This window comes from Stegostoma tigrinum, chromosome 31, assembly GCF_030684315.1.
Source record: "Stegostoma tigrinum isolate sSteTig4 chromosome 31, sSteTig4.hap1, whole genome shotgun sequence".
In the NCBI taxonomy this organism is placed as follows: Eukaryota; Metazoa; Chordata; class Chondrichthyes; order Orectolobiformes; family Stegostomatidae; genus Stegostoma; species Stegostoma tigrinum.
Genome location: NC_081384.1, coordinates 40,812,437 through 40,834,934, shown reverse-complemented (window position 1 = coordinate 40,834,934; position 22,498 = coordinate 40,812,437). Strand labels below are relative to the sequence as shown.

At 43.7% G+C, this 22,498-nt stretch overlaps 1 protein-coding gene across 2 annotated transcripts in view; it reads right to left on the bottom strand.

Annotated features, from left to right (window-relative positions):
* Positions 1 to 22,498, bottom strand: part of cdc27 (cell division cycle 27) — a 104,652-nt gene that overhangs the window by 47,492 nt on the left and 34,662 nt on the right. For both annotated transcript variants that reach the window (XM_059638691.1, XM_059638692.1), the window contains exons 5-9: positions 19,061 to 19,158; positions 18,809 to 18,963; positions 8,028 to 8,245; positions 6,822 to 6,936; positions 2,239 to 2,354 (exon numbers count right to left, since the gene is read on the bottom strand). In XM_059638691.1, coding sequence (XP_059494674.1) covers positions 2,239 to 2,354; positions 6,822 to 6,936; positions 8,028 to 8,245; positions 18,809 to 18,963; positions 19,061 to 19,158 — 702 coding nt within the window. The remainder of the gene's footprint in view (positions 1 to 2,238; positions 2,355 to 6,821; positions 6,937 to 8,027; positions 8,246 to 18,808; positions 18,964 to 19,060; positions 19,159 to 22,498) is intronic.

Here is a 22,498-nt window from a genome sequence, read left to right as displayed (position 1 = left end):
CTGTTTTCTCCCAGTCCTCACATATTCTAACCGTTTCCCATTCTATCTTATTCTGCTCCACCTGACACTCGAACTTTAACTCATTCTCCTGAAATGAGCCCACATTGCCAGGACAGCAGTTGAAATGCAAATGGAAGTAGATGGGACACAGCATGTGTTTAATGCTTCACTGAATCTTTTGCTTCCAGGCTGTTATGCACAGTTCAGTCAGTGCTAAATACAAGCGCTAATTTGCCATACTCCATGAATAACCCAATCCAAACATAAACCAGCCCATGAGAAAGCTCAAGGCGCTCAATGAGGTGAAACTGTCCCATCACCTTCACTCCTGGTCAAGCAGTACATATCTTTTTGACTAGGCCTAGATAATAAAGTGTGAAGCTGGATGAACACAGCAGGCCCAGCAGCATCTCAGGAGCACAAAAGCTGACGTTTCGGGCCTAGACCCTACATCAGAGAGGGGGATGGGGTGAGGGTTCTGGAATAAATAAGGACAGAGGGAGAGGTGGACCGAAGATGGAGAGGAGAGTATAGGTGGGGAGGTAGGGAGGGGATAGGTCAGTCCAGGGAAGACAGACAGGTCAAGGAGGTGGGATGAGGTTAGTAGGTAGGAAATGGAGGTGCGGCTTGGGGTGAAAGGAAGGGACGGGTTAGAGGAAGAACAGGTTAGGGAGGCAGAGACAGGCTGGGCTGGTTTTGGGATCCAGTGGGGGGAGGGGAAAGAGCTGGGCTGGTTGTGTGACACAGTGGGGGGGGGGGGGGCGGGGGAGGGGAAGAACTGGGCTGGTTTTGGGATGCGGTGGGGGAAGGGGAGATTTTGAAGCTGGAGAAATCCACATTGATACCATTGGGCTGCAGGGTTCCCAGTGGAATGAGTTGCTGTTCCTGCAACCTTCGGGTGGCATCATTGTGGCACTGCAGGAGGCCCATGATGGACATGTCATCTAAAGAATGGGAGGGGGAGTTGAAATGGTTCGCGACTGGGAGGTGCAGTTGTTTATTGCGAACTGAGCGGAGGTGTTCTGCAAAGCGGTCCCCAAGCCTCCGCTTGGTTTCCCCAATGTCGAGGAAGCCACACCGGGTACAATTGATACAGTATACCACAGTGGCAGATGTGTAGGTGAACCTCTGCTTAATATGGAAAGTCATCTCGGGGCCTGGGATAGGGGTGAGGGAGGAGGTATGGGGGCAAGTGTAGCATTTCCTGCGGTTGCAGGGGAAGGTGCCGGGTGTGGTGGGGTTGAAGGGCAGTGTGGAGCGAACAAGGGAGTTACGGAGAGCGTGGTGTCTCTGGAAAGCAGACAAAGGTGGGGATGGAAAAATGTCTTGGGTGGTGGGGTCGGATTGTAGATGGCGAAAGTGTTGGAGGATGATGCGTTGTATCCGGAGATTGATGGGGTGGTGTGTAAGAACGAGGGGGATCCTCTTTGGGCGGTTGTGGCGGGGGCGGGGTGTGAGGGATGTGTTGCAGGAAATGCTGGAGATGCAGTCAAGGGCGTTCTCGACCACTGTGGGGGGCAAGTTGCGGTCCTTGAAGAACTTGGACATCCGGGATGTGCGGGAGTGGAATGCCTCATCGTGGGAGCAGATGCGGCGGAGGCGGAGGAATTGGTAATAGGGGATGTAGGTTACGTGGAACAGTCCTCTTCCGCACCTACACAGGCCCCAAACCCCACCTCTTCCTCCGTTACATTGATGATTGTATCGGCGCCGCCTGTTGCTCCCTAGAGGAGCTCAATCAGTTCATCCACTTCACCAACACCTTCCACCCCAACCTTCAGTTCACCTGGGCCATCTCCAGCACATCCCTCACCTTCATGGACCTCTCAGTCTCCATCTCAGGCAACCAGCTTGTAACTGATGTCCATTTCAAGCCCACCAACTCCCACAGCTACCTAGAATACACCTCCTCCCACCCACCCTCCTGCAAAAATTCCATCCCCTATTCCCCATTCCTCTGCCTCCGATAGGGTTAGGGTTCATCATTCAGTTCTGCGACAGCTGAACGAGAATCTAATTTTTCTGTTAGTTAACTGTTCAAGTTCGTAACTCCATAATAAATGAACTCACGTTGCAGAAGCAGGAACCTATTCAGCCCTTTCAGTCTCTTGCACTATTCTTTCAGTTCAGTTTATTGATGACTTTTACCTCAGTTCTATTCCCTGCTTTTTAATCCACGTTTACCAGGTTTACATTTAAGACTGAGAACAGGACAGAACAGCAAGGCTGGTCTTCTACCTGGTCTGTGGACCCGACGTTTGTGACTGAGTCAACGGAGTTGGAGTTACATCTCGGCTGTTTCCACTCTGCGTAAAGACTGACTTGGTTCCACCTTGAGTTATTCGTGCTATAGACTTGGGGTTAGGCAGGCAGCAACAACAGGAAATAGTATTAATTACTTGGAATTGCATCAGCAAGAATTATTGTCTTGCAACACGCTACGTAAGAGAACATTGAATAGCAGGAACAGGTCTTTCAGTCTATCATGTCCATATCAATTGTGTTGTTACTCTAAACTATCTGCCTGCACAGTCAGTATCCTTCTACTCCCTACTTGTTCACATGACTTTCTAAATGCCTCAAAACGTTGACATCATCTGCTTCTACCACCTCCCCAGGTAGACATTCCAGATACCTACCACTATATAACAAACTTGCCTGGCACATCTTTAAATTTTCTCCTTCTCACTTTAAACTAATGATGTATTTGGCATTTCCATCCTGGGAAAAAACCTCCAACTATCCACCTGAGTCATGCCCACATGGTTTTATATACATCCACCAGTTCACCCTTCAGCCATTTCCTGTCTCCACACACAAATCTCTGCCGTCTCCTTTGAGTGGACCTGCCTTTTCCTTAATTAACCACTACTTTCTAATTTACTTATAAAATGCCTTGGGGATTCTCCTTATTCTGAAATGCCAAGGACATTTCATGGCAGGTCTAGCCCTCCTAATTTCTATTTTAGGTTCTTTTCTGCTGCTTTTAAACTGAAGGATCTTGTATGATTTCTGTTTCTGAAACCTTACATGAGCTTCCTATTTACCTCTCCAAGTATGTGGTGGGATCTCAAATATATCGAAGAATAATTAGGTTACCACAGGGATTTTACATTTCCAAATATTGACGACGACTACCATAGTGTTAAAGGTTTGGATAGTGAAGAATTTCTTAAATGCACTCAATAAAATTCTCTTTATCATTGGAGTTTGATTTAGCTAAGTGTGAGGTGCTCCATCTTGTAAAGGCAAATCAGGGAGCAGGACTTATATACTTAATGGTAAGGTCCTGACGAGAGATGCTGAATAAAGAGACCATGGAGCGCTGGTTCATAGTTCCATGAAAGTGGAGTACAGGTAGACAGGACAGTGAAGATGGTGTTTGGTACACTTACCTTTATTGGTCAATGCACTGAGCAGAGGAGTTGGGAGATGATGTTGTGGCTCTGCAGGACATTATGCGGCCATTATTGGTTTACTGCATTTAGTTCTGGTCTCCATGCCACACGGAGAGAATGTTGGGAAATTTGAAAAGGTTCAGAAAAGATTTACAAAGGATGCTGCCAGGGTTGGAGAGTTTGAACTATTAGGAGACGCTGAATAGGCTGGGGCTATTTTCCCTGCAGTGTTGGAGGCTGAGAGGTGACCTAATAGAAATTTATAAAATCATGAGGGGCCGAGATAGGGTGATTATCAGGGTCTCCTCCCCCAGGGTAGTAGACTCCAAAACTAGATGGCATAAGTTTACGGTGGAAGGGAAAGATTTAAAAAGGGATACAAGGGGCAACTTTTTCACGCAGAGGGCAGTGTGTGTATGGAATGAGCTGCCAGTAGTAGTAGTGAGGGGCCAGTACAAGTACAATGTTTAAAAGGCATCTGGATGCATAGACTAATAGGAAGGATATGAACCAAATGTTGGCAAATGGGCTACATTCATTTAGGATATCTAGTTGGCATGGATGAGTTGAACCAAACAGTCTGTTTCCTTGTAATACAGCTCTGTGGCTCTATGAGTCTATGACTGTTATGTACATGTTCTTCACAGAGGAGTAAAACGACCTTCTCATGTGAAATAAGGCAGTGTTAGGAGGGGAATACTTTGGACTAGAGATCATAATAATATTACTACTTTTAAAATTGTTAAGGAAAAGGATAAGTCTTGCATAAAAGTTAAAGTCCTTAATTGGAATAAGGCAAATTTTAAGGGCATGAAAAGAATTTGCAAAAATTGACTGGCGTTGACTATTCACAGGTAAAGGAATGACTGAGAAGTGGGAGGCCTTCAGAAGTGTGGCATTATTAGAGTGAAAGGCAAGGCTGGTAGGGGTAGGGAACAACTGATGAATAAAGATAAAGGGACTAGCCAAGAATAAAAATGACTTATATAGTAAATATAGATAACTGGGGTCAACTGAATCTCTTCAAGAGTATAAACTGTGTACAGACATTCTTAAGAAGGAAATTAGAAAAGCAAAGCAGGGATAAGGAGATAGTAGGAACTGCCGATGCTGGAGAATTTAAGATAACACGGTGTGAAGCTGGATGAACACAGCAGGTCAAGAAGCATCAGATGAGCAGGAAAACTTGACGTTTCGGGTCGGGACCCTCCTTCTGAAGAAGGGTCCCAACCTGAAACATCAAGCTTTCCTGCTCCTCTGATGCTGCTTGGCCTGCTGTGTTCATCCAGCTTCATACCGTGTTACATGAGATAAGGTAAGGATAAAAGATAATCCAAGAAGATTCTACAAATACATTAACAGCAAGAGAACCATTGGCAAGAGAGAATAGGACCCCTTAAAGATCAACAAGGTCATCTTTGGGTTGAACCTGAAGAGCAGGGAGAGATACTAAATGAATATTTTGCAAAAGAAGTTGTTACTGTGGAGGAAGAAATAGATGCTAAAGAACTAAGGGGAAAAAATAGTGATGCTTTGGAAACAGTTCATGTTACAGAACTAGTGGTGATAGAGATCTCAACAATCACAAAAGGTGGATAAAGCTCCAGGTTCTGATCTAGTGTAGCCCAGGACTTTGTGGGAAGCAACGGAGAAAATTATGGGGCCCCCTAGCAAAACTACTTGGATCATCTATAAACACGGGTGAAGTACCAGAGGACTGGGGTGGGGCGGTGACTAATGTTGTGCCTTGATTTAAAAAAAGCTGAAAGGAAGCCTGGAAACTGTAGATCTCCGAGACCAAGACTTTGGTGGTGGACAAATTGTTGAAGTGATTCTGAAAGATAGGGCATACATACATTTGGAGAGGCAGGAAATGATTCGGGAATGTTGGCATAGTTTTGTGCAAGGGAAATTTAGATTTTTTTTAAGAGACCAGTCAAGTTTGTCGTTTAAGCAGCCAATAAAACTGATGAAAGCAGAGTGGCAGACATTGTTGACTCAGGCTTTAATAAAAGGTTATTTTATTTTGACAAGATTCTGCACAGTAGACTAATTAGTAAAGTTAAATCCTATGGGATTCAGGGTGAACTTGTCAATTGGATACAAAACAGGCTTAATGCTCGGAGACATGAGGTGGTGGCAGTGGGTTGTTTTTTGGACTGGAGGCCTATAACCAGGAGTGTTGAACAGGAGTCAGTACCATGTCCACATTTGTGCAAGTGATTTGCATGAGAAAATAGGAGGCATGGTTAGCAAATCTGCAGATGACATTAAAATTGGCAGTATAGTGGACAGTGAAGAGTACAACGTGATCTTGATCAATTGGGTCAACGGGCTAGCATACGGAATTTAACTTGGATAAACGTATTTGCAATTGCAAAATGTATTGCACTTTGGTAATACAAAGGAGGACAGGATTTATATAGTTAAAGGGAGGGCCTCGGGGAGTGTTGCAGAACAGACAGAACTGGGGGTTCAATTTCATATTCTTTGAAATTTGCATCATGGGTAGACAGGATGGTTAAGGTGGTGTTTAGCACTCGTCTTCATTGCTCAGACCTTTCGGTATAGGAGTTAGGCCATCATGTTGAGGTTGTACAGACGTTGGTGAGGTTTCATCTAGAGTACTGCGTGCAGTTCTGGCCACCTTGTTACAAGAAGGATATTATTAAACTGGGGCGGGTTCAGAATAAAAACTTACCAGAATGTTGCTGGGAATGGTGGGTTTGAGATATAAAAATAGATTGAATAGACTAGAATACACTGGAACACAGCAGGTCAAGTGGTGATTGTAGAAACCTCATTAAGGTCATGAGGGGCATACATAAAGTGAAATGAGAAGAATCTTCTCCCTTGAGTGGTAGAGTTTAAAACTAAGGGGCATATTTTTATGGTGAGAGAAAGAAGATTTCAAAAGGACGTGAGGGGCATTTTTTTTTAAAAAAAAAGAAACAGGTTTGTCTGTGGAATTAACAGCCAGAAAAAGTGGACGTAGATACAGTTATAAATGTTTAAAAACGCTCGGGTAAGTTCATGAATAGGAAAGGTTTGGACAGATATGGGCCAAGCTCAGAAATGTGGCAGTAGTTAATTTGGGGACATGTTTGGCATGGACTTTTTGGACTGAGGGGTCTACTTCCATGCTGTATGACTATGTTTTAAACATACAGCATCTCTCATCATCCAAGGTTCCTGAATCTTGTCATGCTCATCTTTTATCCACACAGAAATATGCTGGTCCTGAACTCTGGTCAAGTGGCCTTTAAAAGACTCCAAAGTCAAATGTGGATTTACATTCAAACAATTGCCCCAGTCTAATTTGTCCAGTCCCAGCCTAAGGTGCATGGAACCTAATCTTGTCAACTATTCAAATACTCTCTTCACTTCATGACTGAACATCTTTCTAAAAAAAAAGGTGATTACCTTCTTAGCAGGGCCTCCTGTAGAAGACGAATCAATCACAGATGAAGAATTTGTATAATTTGGCAAAAAGGAACTATCACCAGGGCTTGGTGTCTCCAGAGGCAAAACTCCAAAACTGCAAAGTATTAAATACAGAGATAATAGGAACTGCAGATGCTGGAGAATCCGAGATAACAGTGGAGGTGGATGAACACAGCAGGGCAAGCAGCATCTTAAGATGTGTTCATCCAGCTCCACACTCTTAAGTACAATCAGTCCATTTAGATACATACAAGTTTTACAAGTGCGAAATCCTTCCTAGCTTGCAAAAGCCAATATGCCAATCCATACAGACCACAACCACTCTTTCCATTTACAGCTATAAACTTCACCCGTTTTTGGTGGGTTCACACTTGAAACATCCATTTAGCTGAAATGTTTGCATAAATTACCGGATACAAAAACATACTTAGTCTTTATGGTTAGGATATGCAGATCAGACTGCAGTTTTGTTCCCCAACAGTTTTCTCAAGGACCATGAAGTATCGGAACTAAGAACTGAGAAAGAGAACAAAAATTCTAAATGAAATTGGAATGTGGAATCCATGGAATAGATGCCCCCTGAGCCAAGAACACTGAAAATACCCACAATTAATGCTGTGATTAAAACTCTAGATTCTCCCTCACCCTCTTAAACTTTTAATGCTACACTCTGTGCGACATTTCTTCTGAATCCATCCATGCTGCAGAAATAAAACCGGGCCATTGTGGTTACTGGGATGCAACAAACAGAATGACAAATTAAGTGATCCATCAGATGCCAAAGGTCTTACAGCAGTTCATGTTTCTCTGGCCAAACAGGTACATAACTGCCAGGAAATTTGCCTATTTTAACGCCAAGTCAATAAGACTGAAAAACAATACATTCGGAGTAAGGCAACAAGAATTAACAGATACAGACATTGCTGAAAAAGCTCAGCAGCTAGGTCAGCATCTGTGCAGAGAAAACAGAGTTAATATCTTGGATCCACTGACCCTTCTTCAGAACTCAGGAACTGAATTCTGAGGAATGGTCGCTGGGCCCAAAACACGAACTCCGATTTCTCTCCACATGCTGCCAGACCTGCTGATCCTTTCCAGCAAATTATACATCTGCAGTTCTTTTGGCTTTTCAAAAAGAATGAACAGGTACAAAGCTTTGTTTTGAGAAAAACAAAAATTTTTTACCTTGGCGTTAGGGGACTAAGAGCAGCAGGACCACCAAGCAAACTCCTCCCAGACTTGGGTTTATTTACAAGCTGTTTGGACAATACTGAGGATCCAGAACCAAGAGGCAAAGAATCAGGAGAAATCACAGATGGATCAATTAAAGATACTGACGAATCAGACATCATTGAGGAATATTTTGAATTGGCAGAGGATTCAAGGTTTAATCTGTTTAATTCCTACAAAACAGAAACAGAAAAAGAACTTGAAAACTACGAGGCTTTGCAGGTTAAAACTCAGTATTGACGCACAGAGTGAACAAAAACAAAAAAAAAACTTAGATCAACTGGTTTTGGGGAAATTACATATTTTCAGAAAGGAATTGAAAGCCTTGGGAGCTAGAATGACAGCGCATTACAGCATGTTGATAAATGCATGGGCAAAGATGTTCACCATGCCCCACTGCTCTACTGTTCTTTGGTTCAAGTAGTTCAGGAAGTGGCCTCCCAGCACTTGAAAACATTTTTTCATTAAGTATCTAAATGAATGCCATTTGAAGGTGGTTAGGGTCAGGGAAAAAGGACAGTTTAAAAAAAAAAAACACTTCGGGGGGGGGGGGGGGGGGGAGAAACCACAACGCAATCTCACAGACCAGGCATGCCAAAACGATATCTTTTTCATCCATTCGTGGGACGTGGACACCGTTGATTGGCCAACGAGTTAGGCAGAAAAACAGAAGAAAGCAGTAGGCCATTCCACCCCCTCACTAAGCCTCTTCCACCATTCACTATGTTCATGGCTGATTATCCAACTCAAGAACCTCATCCATGCTGCTCTCCAGCCGTGTCATTTCCTTGGTCCCTTTCGACGCAAGAGCCTTCTCTCCTTCCTTGGTGAAATAACAAAATGTTTTGGTATCAACTACTTTCTATGGAAATGAATTCCCCTGGCTCAACACTGTCTGGGTAAAGAAACTTCTCATTGCAGTCCTCAAAGACTTACCCATTATCTTAAACGTGACCCCTGGTTTTGGGCACCTCACCATGAGGAGTATCCTTCCTGCATCCAATCTGTCAAGTCCTGTCAGAATTTGTGCAGATTTCTATAAGAATTCCTAATTTTTCTTAACTGCAGTGAAACAATCCGAAACATGCATCTTGTCCTCACACATCGGTCCTGCCATCCAGGAATCACTGGTAAACCTTTACCGCACTCCTCCTATAGTAAGAGCATCCTTCCTCAGATAAGGAGGCCAAAGTTACACACATTACTCCTTGTGCAACCACACCAATGCCCTTATTAATTGCACCAAAATCCTTGTTCTTATCCTAGATAAGAAAATCTAGCATCTTCCCGGCTACCAAGTTCAGGCTTTCTCGTCTCTAATTTCCTGTTTTCTCTCTACTTTCCTTTTTGAATAGTGGGGTTACATTAGCTACCCTCCATTCTGTAGAAACTGTTCCAGAGTCTAAAGAATCTTGGAAGATGATCATCAAAGCATCCCTATTTCTAGGGCCACAGAGTTCACTATTCTGGGATGTACATGATCAGGGTCTTGGGATTTATCAGCCTTCAATCCCATCTATTTCTCTAACACCTTTTCTCATTGAATACAGACTTCCTTCAGTTCCTCCCTCTTCCGGCAGTTTGTTCTTGTCCTCCTTCAACAGGACCTTGATCAGATAGGTCAATGGGCCAAAGAGTGGAAGCTGGAGTTTAATTTTGATGAATGATAGATAATTTAGAAATTATAAATCACAAAAGACCTTACAAATTACAAGCAATAAAAATTATAAATATTTACCTGACCTATTTTCTCCCTTAGCCACTACTCCTGAAATAACGCAAGACCACGCCAGTTCTCCTGAGATGGCAGTCTCTGCATCTTCTCAACAAACAGGACACTGTTCCCAAACAGCTTCACCGTGATGCTAATTGTGACACTTTCCAAATTGTTTCACTTTGATGCCACTGCAATGACAATCTTCACAGACTGCTACATTGGAGTTGGTGGTGTTCAGCTGCTTTCTTGCAACACTGCAGACCATGCAGTGTAGGTAGGCCTACAGCACTGTCTGGCATGAAATTCCAAGATTTTGACCCAATTGCACTAAACAAATAGCGATACATTCCAAATATGCAGGACGAGTGAGAAGCTTAAACACACACCCGAGGTGGTAGCATTGCTCTTGTCCTCAACAGAAGTGGCTTAAGGCTTGGAAGTTCTGAGATAACAAGGTGCAGAGCTGGATGAGAGATAATGGGAACTGAACACAGCAGGCCAAGCAGCACCTGAGGAGCACAAAAGCTGACATTTCAGGCCTAGACCCTTCTTCAGAAAAGGGGGAGGGGAAGGGGGTTCTGAAATAAATAGGGAGCAAGGGGGAGGCGGATATAAGATTATAGAGGAGAAGATAGGTGGACAGCAGATAGACAGGTCAAAGAGGTGGCGATGGAGCCAGTAAAAGGTGAGTGGAGGTGGGGAGGAGATAGGTCAGTCCAGGGGGCCAGATGAGGTCAGTAGGTAGGAAATGGGGGTGTGGCTTGAGGTGGGAGGAGGGCATAGGTGAGACGAAAAACAGGTTAGAGAAGCAGGAACGACCTGGGCTGGTTTTGGGATGCAGTAGTGGTGGGGGGGGCAGCGGAGATTTTTGAAGCTGGTGAAGTCCACATCGATACCATTGGGCTGCAGGGTTCCCAAGCAGAATATAAACTGCTGTTCCTGCAACCTGCGGCTGGCATTGCAGGAGGCCTAGGATGGACATGTCGTCTGAGGAATGGGAGTGGGAGTTGAAATGGTTCGCGACTGGGAGGTGCAGTTGTTTATTGCAAAGAGCATAGCTTTTCTGCAAAGTAGTCCCCAAGCCTCCACTTGGTTTCTCGATGTAGAGGAGCCAACAACGGGTTCAGCGGATGCGCTATACCACATCAAGCAGATGTGCAGGTGAACATCTGCTTGATATGGAAGGTCTTCTTGGGGCCTGGGATGGGGGTGAGGGAGGTAGTGTTGAGGAAGCGGTAGCACTTTTTGCATTTGCAGGGAAAAGTGTCGGGTGTGGTGGGGCTGGTGGGGAGTGTGGAGCAGACAAGGGAATTATGGAGAGTGGTCCCTCCAGAAAGCAGACAAGGGTGGGGAGGGAAAAATGTCTTTGCTGGTGCCTCATCCTGGAAACAGATACGGCGGAGGCGAAGCAATTGGGAATAGGGGAAGGCATTTTTGCAGGCAGGTGGGAGGTGTACTCCCGGTGGCTGTGGGAGTTGGTGGGCTTGAAATGGATATTGGTTTCTAGGTGGTTGCTCCAGATGGAGGCAGAGGTCCAGCAAGGTGAGAGAGGTGTTAGAGATGGTTCAGGTGAACTTAAGGTTGGGGCGGAAGGTGTTAGTGAAGTGGATGAACTGTTTGCGCTCTTCGTGGGAGCACAAGGCGGCGTGGATACAGCCAACGTAAGAGGTAGGGTTGGAAGTGTAGGTGCGGAAGAGGGATTGTTCCACGTAACCAACAAAGAGGCAAGCATAGCTTGGGCCCATGCGGGTACCCGTGGCCACCCGTTTTGTCTGTAGGAAGTGGGAGGAATTGAAACAAGTTGTGGAAGGCAAGGACGAGTTCAGCTAAGCAGATGAGGGTGTCAGTGGAGAGGGGCTGGTCAGGCCTGCAGGCAGGAAGAAGTGGAGGGCATTTAGGCTATCTGCATAGAGAATGCAGGTGTATAGGGACTGGACCTCCATAGTAAAAATGAAGTGTTGGGGATCGGGGAATTCTAAGTTCTGGAGGGCATGGGAGGTGTCACGGACTTAAGTAGGGAGTTCCTGGACCAAGGGGCAGAAAACGGAGTGGAGGTAAGTCAAGATAAGTTCAGTGGGACAGGAGCAGGCAGAGACAATGGGTTGACCTGGGCAATCAAGTTTGTGGATTTTGGGAAGGATAGAAGCGGCCAGCGTGGGGTTGGGGAATGATGAGATCGGAGGATGTGGGTGGGAGACCACCTGAGGTGATGAGGTTTTGGATGGTTTGGTGCTCGGGGGTGGGGTCATGATCTCGGCGGGGGGTGGGGAGCGATGTAGAGGTCATTGAGTTAAACTGCAACTGCATCTCCTTTGTCCACAGGTTTTATGGTGAGGTCAGGATTGGAGCGGAGGGCTGTACGTTCTGTGGGAGAGAGGCTGGAGTTGGTGAGAGGGGTGGGGAGGTAGAGGCCATTGATGTCTCAGCGGCAGTTGGAGATAGCAAGGTCGAGGGAGGGTAGGAGGCCTTGGGGTGGTGTCCAGGAGGAGGGCTTGTGTTGGAGGTGGGTGAAGGGGTCAGTAGAGGGAAGGTTAGGCACACGGTTAAAGTCGTAACCATGGAGGCGGAGGAAATACTGCTCAAATGTCCAAACGTGACTGCTATTCATTGACGTGTGGGTGGAGGGGGACAAAGGTGAGCGCTTTACTGAGGACTGACCGTTCATCCGCAGTCAGGGGGAGGTCTGGGAGAATGGTGAAGACTCAGCAGGGCTCAGTGTCGCTGTTTCCTCTGGAGCTCTGGCTGTGGAGGCTGTGGGAGGAGCGATGTCGGGATCAGGTGTGGGCGGAGTTGCGTCAGCATCCGTGGTGGGCGGAGTTGCGTCAGCATCCGTGGTGGGCGGAGTTGCGTCAGCATCCGTGGTGGGCGGAGTTGCGTCAGCATCCGTGGTGGGCGGAGTTGCGTCAGCATCCGTGGTGGGCGGAGTTGCGTCTGCATCCGTGGTGGGCGGAGTTGCGTCTGCATCCGTGGTGGGCGGAGTTGCGTCTGCATCCGTGGTGGGCGGAGTTGCGTCTGCATCCGTGGTGGGCGGAGTTGCGTCTGCATCCGTGGTGGGCGGAGTTGCGTCTGCATCCGTGGTGGGCGGAGCAGGGGAGGCGGTGGCAGCAGTGGTGACGGTACTGTCTGTGGTGTTGGTCTCAGAAATGGAGGCAGTGGCTTCAGCAGCAATGGTGTTCGCTGTCCCAAAGTGGTGTATTCAGCAGTGGCAGATGTGACATCATCTTTGGGTTCTCCAACAGTGGCCTCGTGGCTACTGGCGGTGGGCACATTGTGGGCAAGGTCCTGGGTACGGCTGGGGATTTGGCAGGTGGAGTAATCCCGTTTTGGGTGGTAGACACCAGTAAGTTTACTGTACTTACGGTTTTTAGTGTCCAATAAAGCTGAGTAGAATTGAGAGTTCAGGTTGTGGATCCTACGAAGAATAAAAAACAGGAGAGGTCCTTTGCAGGTCTAAGCTTGGAAGTTGCTGTCTAAGAAAAAAGTACAATTCCACACGGATGGCTACAACAAATGGCTGCTTGATAAATCTGAGAGACGGGCCTCCCCATTGTGGCACTACATGTTACAGCAGACAACTTCGCAAGATCAACGGGGCTGTTTTTGCTGTTGTCACTTCCACTGCCTAGGGTGAAGTCAGGTGGTCTGTCCAACTTCATTTCTTTTATCAGACTTCGCAGCAGTTGTTACAACTGATTCACTTTTCAGCTATTTCAGAGGATGCTGGTTCTGGATGTAAGTTTGCTGGTTATGGGCCAGACCAGCCAATGATTAAAGATTATGTTCCTTATAGGATGAGTGAACCAGATAGGTTTTGCAAACCTTTAACAATGGTTTCATGGTCATCATTAGACTCTTAATTCCAGTATTTTTTTTTCCCTCCTATTGCATTCAAACTGCTTCATCTGCCTTGTTGGGATTCAAACCTGGGTCCTGGGAAATTACCGGGCTGTCTGTGATTAATATAGTCTGACAATTATACCATTAGGTAAATTCACTGTCTGTTTATAAGAGAGGAGGCTAGTTTGAGCCAGTATAAAAGTTCAACATCACCTAACTTAGTCTTTGTGTTATCAAGGCTTTCAGAAGGTACAAAATGTACTAACTAGGATACTGTCAGGCAGAAACAGCAAGATAGAATTGAAAATTGGTGCTCTATCAAAAGACAGCCAATGTGAATATGGGAAAAGAAATGATTAGACTAGTTCAACGAGATACCAGGTGGAAGTAGCCTGCATTCGATAAATGCGCAGATTGAGAATACAGGGCACGGTAAACATGATGTAGCACAAACAATTTGGAACAGGACTAAGAAATTTATTCAAATGGAGTTATTAAAATTGGAATTCACTGAGATATTCGGGTAGAAACAATACAACGTTCAAGATTACATTGGACAGTACTGCCAAAGAGACAATAAGCTTTACAATCATGAGGATTACTCCATCTGGCACTGGCATTAATCAAACAGCAATTTGTTCAAAGACGAGCAGGGATCAGTTAAGTAATGAGCACAGTGACTTTCAAACACAGAATTGTATAACGCAGGAATGGGCCCTTTTGGCCAAATGATGTTCTGACAAAACTGATGCCAAATTAAACTAATCCCATCTGCCTGCCTTTGGTCGATACACCTTCATTCTCTGCATATTCATGTACTTAAAGTTCCTATAATGCTCCTATCGCATCTGCTGCTGCCACCACCACCCCTGGCAACGTGCGCTAGACTCCTGGCATTGTGTAATAAAAATGCGCCCTTTACATTTCCTTTGAACTTTCCCCTTTCACCTTCAATGCATGCCCCAACTTTAGTGGGCCCAGGTGTCTTTCCTGCATAAGGGAACAAAAACGTTCATCCACCTCTTGAACCATATGAGGTACATGATGTGACCAGTTGTGTAATGATAAAGTTCTGCTACATGTTTTCTGTCCAAGTTGAACCGAGAAGCTACTTCTGGCAGTTCCATTTGCACAAGTGCATCTAGACAGCGTGCTATATCAAGTGCAATGAATGAATAAGTGTTTGCTGTTCACTAAAGCTGTGCACACAAACCAAAACTCTGCAGTTTCCCTATAAAGAAACAATAAAACAACCAACACCAACTTATAACAAATTATAGTCCCAGGTGGAACTAAGTAAATGCCTTTGAGAGGGCTCAGAAAAGATTCACTAGCAGGTTGTAGGCTTGGACTTTTTCCAAGGGAGGTAGAAGGTTGATGGGTGATCTTAGAGGCTTATAAAATAATAAAAGGGGCAGAGATAGGGAAAAGATCTTTGCTATTCAACCTAAGGTGGGAAGAGTTCAAAACTACCAGGCATATTTTTAAGCGGTGCGGGGGGGGGAGGGGAGGAGAGATTTCAAAAGGGACTGGAGGGGCAACCTTTTCACACAAAGGGTGCTTTTTATGCGGAATGAGCTTCCAGAGGCGGTGGTTGACGCAGGTACAGTTACAACATTTAAAACACATTTGGATTGTATGTAATTGCAAAGGTTTACAAGGATATGGGCCAACTGCAGGCAAATGGTACCGGATTAGTTCGAAAAACTTAGTCATCTGTGGACAGGCTGGAGTGGAGGGCCCATTTCCATGCTGTCTGACTGTATGACTCTGAAACAACTAAGCATCATAGAAATTAAACAAAGCAGAGTTCAAAACTGACTGAATAAATGAGGAAGAGATGAGAACATTTGAACTCAGCAAGGGCTATCAAAATGTATACGGAATAGGTACAGGCACTTGTCCATTGTGTTCTAAGCACCATTTCAGGATACACTGATCATTTATCACGGTCACCAACCTAGGGAAGATTACACTTGAACCGTTAACGTCAATTAATTAGCTCCATTTCTTGGATTAAGAATTGGAGCATTCTATGCAGTAAATGCAAACTGTTCCGAGCAATTGTCAAGATGTCAGAAAAATACCTTGTGATGCCTATACAGAGTCAGATCAATATATTTGTATTCTTCTGTGCAGGACCTTTAAATGGGATCGCAGACATATTTTGTTCAATTCATCTTCTCAGAGGTAATTCGCCCTAGCCCCACAACTAGGGATAGGCCATTCCACTCCTCAAACCTGCTCAGCCATTCTAGAAGATCATGACTGACCTAATCTAAATCATCAACACTTCTTTCATGTCAATGCCTTGATATTTCAAAACTTTAATTCCTCTTTGAGTACTTAGTGATCTAGTCTCTAGTCTTCTCTCGTAGAGAAGGGAAGGCATCGAATGTCATTAGGGGAAAAAACCTTTCTTGCCATCTCAGTTTTAAATTACTTCCTTATTCATTGATCATATCCCCCAATCATGAAAACGTATTTTCAACAGAACCTTGGATGTTTCAATAAGTTCACCGTTAATTCATTTAAATGCTAAATGAATAAAGACTGAACCGGTTGCCCTTCATCTTAGGATTCAACCTAATGAATCTCTTTTGTAACTGCCATTACATGGTTCTTAAATACAGGATGAAAACTGGACACAGTACGTCAGGTGCTGACTTAACTGACACACGGGCAGTTGCAAGCAAATTACTTTTTTCCTTACATCTCGAGATGTTCAGCAATAAAAAGGTAAAAATTCTATTTGCCTTCTCAATTATTAGTTGGACTGCATGCCTAATTTTTTGGTTCATGGGCAAGAACACCCAGATTCTTCTGTGCTGTACTTTTTCAAAGTCTCTTTCCTTTGAAATAATAGTCTGCTTTTTCGTTCTTCCAACTGATGTGCATGTCCTCACATTTTTCTATATTACACTCCATTTGTCAAGTTTTTGGCCACCAACTCAACTGTATATTTCCCCTTCCTGACTCCTCCTGCCCTCAACAAAACATGCTATCCCATTTAATCAAGTATTATTAAATATGGACAGATTGCATACTGTGTGTATAAACTGTAATTAATTGAAGTCTTAGGACTGGTCACTCCACGAGTTGGATCATTCCAACCTGAAAAACAACAATTAATGCCAAATCTGTCACGTGTGTTATCCAATCCTCAATCTATGCTAACATATTGTCTCTAATATCATGAGCTTCCATCATTTTTTTTCTGTGGCACCTTATTGAATGCTTTCTGGAAATCCAAATATACAAAATCTACAATTTCTCCTTTATTAACTCTGCTTGTTACATCCATAAAGAACTCTAACAGACAGAGGACAATCCTCTCCTTCTTAGCTATAATCCTCACATCTACCTCTAAGTTTCTTTGCTATCACCCAAGAAACGGAGTTGGATCCGCCTGCCTCAACCTTGTCCCATTGAACTGATGACCACACAAATTGCCTTCATGGCCACCATATAAACTGATTTTTTTGTTTGGAAAAACAGATTCAGCTGGTACCATTCACTACTTGCTGACCGAGAATCATGTTCTTCCTACCATATTGCCTCTGCAAACTTGAGGTGCAAACACCAACAGGCAATTTAAGCCTGCTCTCTTTAATATAATGTAGATATCATCTTAGCTTCAACGGCATTTTTCTGACTATTGTCCCCAGCCCTCTAATGAATAAAAAATGTGTCTATCTTCCTTAAAATTTATTCAGTATCCTGGCACTTGCCACACTATGGGGGCACTGAATTCTACAGATTCATGATTGAGAGAAATAATTCATCTGTTTGAAATCTGTTACTCAGCCTAAAATTATGACCTCTCATTCCAAATTGTCCCACAAGAGAAAACATCTGCTCTACCTCTACTTTGTTAATCCTCCTTAGTATCAGATTGATGCTCATTCTTCTAAACTCTATTAAATACAAACCGCTCAAATCACTCCTCATTAACAGTTGCCTTGCATGTCTTAAGCTAATCTCGTGAACATTCTGAATGACAGGAAGGCGAAAGTTTGGCCAACACTGTTACAGACAACAAGAAAATACACAGTCATGTTTGCCACCAGCTACAAGCATCGATTGTCTTGATCTAGATAAATGACACATACTTGGTGGAAAGGGACAATTCCAAAGTTTTCACAAGTTTTCAAAGCACTGCCAAAAGGAAAATGGTGAACAGGCTGGTGGAATTGGCAGATACAGGACAGAAAAACGTCTGACATAGCAAATATGAAGCGGTACATTTTGGTAGGGCGAGAGTCAATATAAAATTAAGAGCACAACTATAGACAGAGAGTTACATGAACATGTGCAATAATCGTTGAAGGTGACACAGCATGTTGAAGAAGTACCTAAAAAAGGTATTTGAAAACCTGAGCTTTATATATAGAAACAGAAAGAGGCAGCAAGGGATTTTCTCTTCCAACTGCCCCAGTGTCCTCTTGCCCAACCCCCACCTCCTCCACTGAGAAAGCAGTAGATCAAGGAAGCACCTCAGCTCCAGCAGTCCTTGAAAAAAAGTTCGGGTTAGGCGATAAATGCTGGTTTAGTTCATGCCACTTATCTCATAAATGAAGGAAGAAGGGAGCTATGATGAATCCTGATGTAGCACTAGTTTGGTCTCAGTTTAGCATAGCATCCAATTATTAAGGACTAAAAGCTTCAGCGCACAAAAAAAAACTAAAAATACACTACAAGGACTTCTGTCAATCTTATCAAAGAACCACCACCCCACTATCTCCATAATACCACGTGGCTGAAATTTTGAAGAGGTGCTCAAAATCACGAGGAGTTGAGACAAAAAGGGAAGGTAGGTGGAACACAGAAGGCAGGGCAGTTAGGTAGCAAATATACAAACCTGACTGTATCATACCTTTACTAACAGACATTGCATAACAGTTACACCAACGATAAAAGCATCAATAATACACGATATAGTTTTAGATTATTTCAAACATTTCATGTTAAGCTAACCAACAAACTAGCTTCTGCCAAGTTGTGATGCATTTTAGGTCCAAAAACTTGAAAGAAAATTATTCCTGAAAGCTGAACTGTCATTTTTCTCCTTAGGGCATAGCAATTACTGCAAAAATTTAAGATAGTGAAATCTTGGAATATGAGTTTCAATCAAGTGCAAAACATAGCTGCACAGAGCAAACATGAATGCAATTGGACTCACTATAGTATCCTGTGGAGTTTCCATTAATACAGTGTCCGGTTGTCTGTGTTGCATGCTGTGATTCAAAACCAATGGCATACATAAACTTGGTTGATAGCTACTAAAATTTTGAAGAGATGTTAATTTAAATGTTTGATCAGGATCTGGCTTTTCACCTGAAAGGTAGAGAGATAGAGAAATTATTCAGCTTCTTCCTCGTAAGATTTTACTGACATGCTTTCTAAACAAATTGGAAACGTTTCAAGTGCTTACCTATATCACACAAGGATTCAAAAGGGGACCAAAGAAAGGGATTTAGACTAAGGCTCCTTTGGTAACACTCTGATCCTTTGGCCATTCGATCCGTTTTACTGTTTAAAAACAAAATTTACAATAAAGTCACACAGCACTGGATAAGTCAAGGAATTCAAAAATAAATCTAACCTGAAGATGAAGTTACTGTCAAGCTCAACAGTGATAACATGTCATGACGTGTCCTGTTACATTTCCAAACGTCCCAAGATACTACATCCAAAAATCATTTTATCCTTTTTCCTGTCCAAATGACCATCATTAAGCGACAGTGAGTGTTGATACAGTACCAACACAACAGACAGTAATATACTGACGTCACATACAGTCACTAGTGCCTGACCAAGAGCTGGAGAAAACATTTCAGGGCAGTGGATTTAAAACAGAGATAAGGTGAAATTGCTTCACTCAAAAGGGTCACGAATCTATGGAATTCTCTCCCTACACTGCACTGAAGCTGGGACTTCAGTAAATTTGAGGAGGAGATACATATATTTTAAGTCAGTAATGGGTTTAAGTGCTATGGAGAGCAGGTAAGGAAAGATTTGAGATTAAAAGGAGATTAGCAATGATCTATTCAAATAGCAGAGCAGGCCCAAGAGGCTGAAATGCCTATTTCTCCTCCTCATTCTTATAATCGAGTCCAGGCAGATTTACTGCATCCTAACCAACACGCAATCAGCTTTAAAAACTCCAATCCAAAAAGAGGTCATACTGGACAAGAAACTTTTAACATTTTCTCTCCACAGATGCAGCCAGACCAGAGTTTCTTCGTCATTTTGTTTTTACTTCCAGTTTCAAGAATCAGAACCAGAGAACCCCGATTGCGTGGAAACAGGGCATGCAGCCCAACGGGTTCACACTGAACAGGCCTCCGAAGACCATCCCACCCAGGCTCATCCTCCTACCCAATCCCTGTAACCCTGTTTCCCATGGCTAACCCATCTAGCCTGCACATCCCTGAACACTGTGGGCAATTTAGCATGGCTAATCCTCCAAACCTGCACATCATGCAGACAGGGAGAGAATGTGCAGACTCCACACAGTCGCCCAAGAATGGAATCAAGCTCGGATCCCCGGCACTAGGAGGCAGCAGTGCAAGCCACTGAGCCACCATGCCATTCAAGACTTTGCTTTTAATTTAGGTAATGCGGTTAACTGCAGCACCTGAGGCTGAACAATGCAGAGGAATCCATGAGCTTACTACAATCAGTACATCTGATACAGTGCCACAAGTGAATAAAGTAGTGCTTGGGTTTTCAATCAAAAGAATCAGAAGTTAAATCCACTCACTACTTGTGCTTGTACACCGTACCAGACTTCTGTCAACTAATATACACATTACGTTTTTAATGCAACTCAGCAATTCTTCCTTATCAAGAAAGATGAAATTTCATTCCTATGATAATTTCAAATCAGTACGCAGACCCTGGCTAATGAACACATTCTTGAATTCAAGTTCTGGTTTGTACACATCTAGATTCCATACATACTTTGTGCAAATAAGTTTATTTATGTTCTGCAATCTAAAGATGTTCTCTGTTTGACTGGCAGTGATGTTTTGCCATTTCCCAACTTGAATTCTAATGCTTATGTTTAGCCAAAGTTACTTTCATTAGTGATCACATTTCTGTAAAAGAAAATCTGTAATGAACTACTTAACACAACGTTCCAAAGACAACAATTGAGATGTAAACCAATTGTATATATTGTAAAAGTTAACCACATGAAAAAGAACAATGAATACCATCAGGAATTCCATACAAGGAAGGAAAATCATGAGATACAAAGTTTGCCAACAACCACGATGTGCACAATTTCTTCACCAGAGTCAAGACTGCACGCACGCACCTAAGGTCCCATCTATGCTACAGAAATGCAGTGGTGCTCATCAAGGAGAGGGGAGAAGTTGGCACCTGTTGGAAAGAGCACTTCAAAGATCTCGTGAACAGAAGATGCCTTCAATATCACCATCATCAACTCCATTCTGTTACCCACTGTCATCTCAAGAGCCACACCAAACTTGAATAAGGCAGGAGATGCCACTCAACAAAAGAAGAGCTAGGCATTAAAAGTCGATGAAATCCTCAACAAAGCACTAGAACATGGCAAAGAGGTACTGTCCGAATGCATGACCTCATTTCCCCAATCTGGGAGGACCAGAAGATCACAGAGATACAATAGTTGTGACTATCTTCAAGAAAGTGGCAGGCCACTTTCAACTGTCATACTGTCAACTATGACGGATTATGGAGCATCCTTCTAGGTTATGGAAGCACCCCTAAAGTATTTCTCCATCCTCTGCCTAGTTCAAAATGACATGAAAGTTGTGCCAGGCAACTGATCCACTATGGAAAAAAAAAAGCCGAAACAGCAGGCTTGAGCAGCTAAATGGCCTACACCTACTTTCTATTTTGAATTCAAATTCTTCCATTTAACGACCACAACTGATATATCAAAGTGCTAGTCTGGGAAGAGTATCCTGCAGTCAGGTCTTCGTCAGAAAATGACAAGGGTGACTGAAAATCTAAACGCTCACTGGCTGAAGTATTCAATTTTTGAAGGTTACCCGTGGAGTCAGAAGCAGCAGCACCAGTGATGGAGTGGTGCACAGTGGGGAAAATATAAATTATGGCAAAGGCTAGAGGCCAACACCCGGGAAGTCAGAGATACCACAAGACCTGCAAAGGAGCAGCACCCGTGAGGGACCAGCAAGTGCTGTGTTTTTCTCGCTGTGCTTCAAACTAAGTGATAACATAGGAAAATCACAAGTTCACTGGTTAGTAAGAATCTGCTGTTGGGGATTGCCAACAAACTGTACTAAGTGAGAAAAGCTAAACAAAAAGTTTTTCATCAAGTAGCTGTACTTGAATTCAACTGTAAAAACGAGGGCTACATAATAAAAGGTAATAATGGCATATGGGAAATAAAATTAAGACTTAAAATATAGTTTCCACGGACTCAACTCAAGAATTTGGCATTGCTGCGGGACTGTTTGGAGTGAAATAAAGTCCCTTGAAACAGATCTACAACAGAAGTTCTTTGGCCCATTGCATCTGTACCATCAAAAACAACCACCCATTTTAACCCCGCACAGTTAGTACTCTTTAAAATGGAGTAGCAAACAAGCTTAACCCTGGCTATCATGCACACAGGACATGCCCAGCTGCAGCTACTGTCTAACCATATTTTGCATCTGCAATAGCAGGCAGTCTCACTGTGATGCTAAGGTAGTTGTGCACAACATATTCAATGAGGCGGTCACAGCACAATGAAGTTTGAACTAACAAAAGGGAAATGACTGACCACCAGAATGGGTAGAGCAAAGTACAGGAGTGGCCAGAGGCTGTCCCACTTTCAACAGGCCTATAATTTTGAACACTACTGCAGGAGACAATT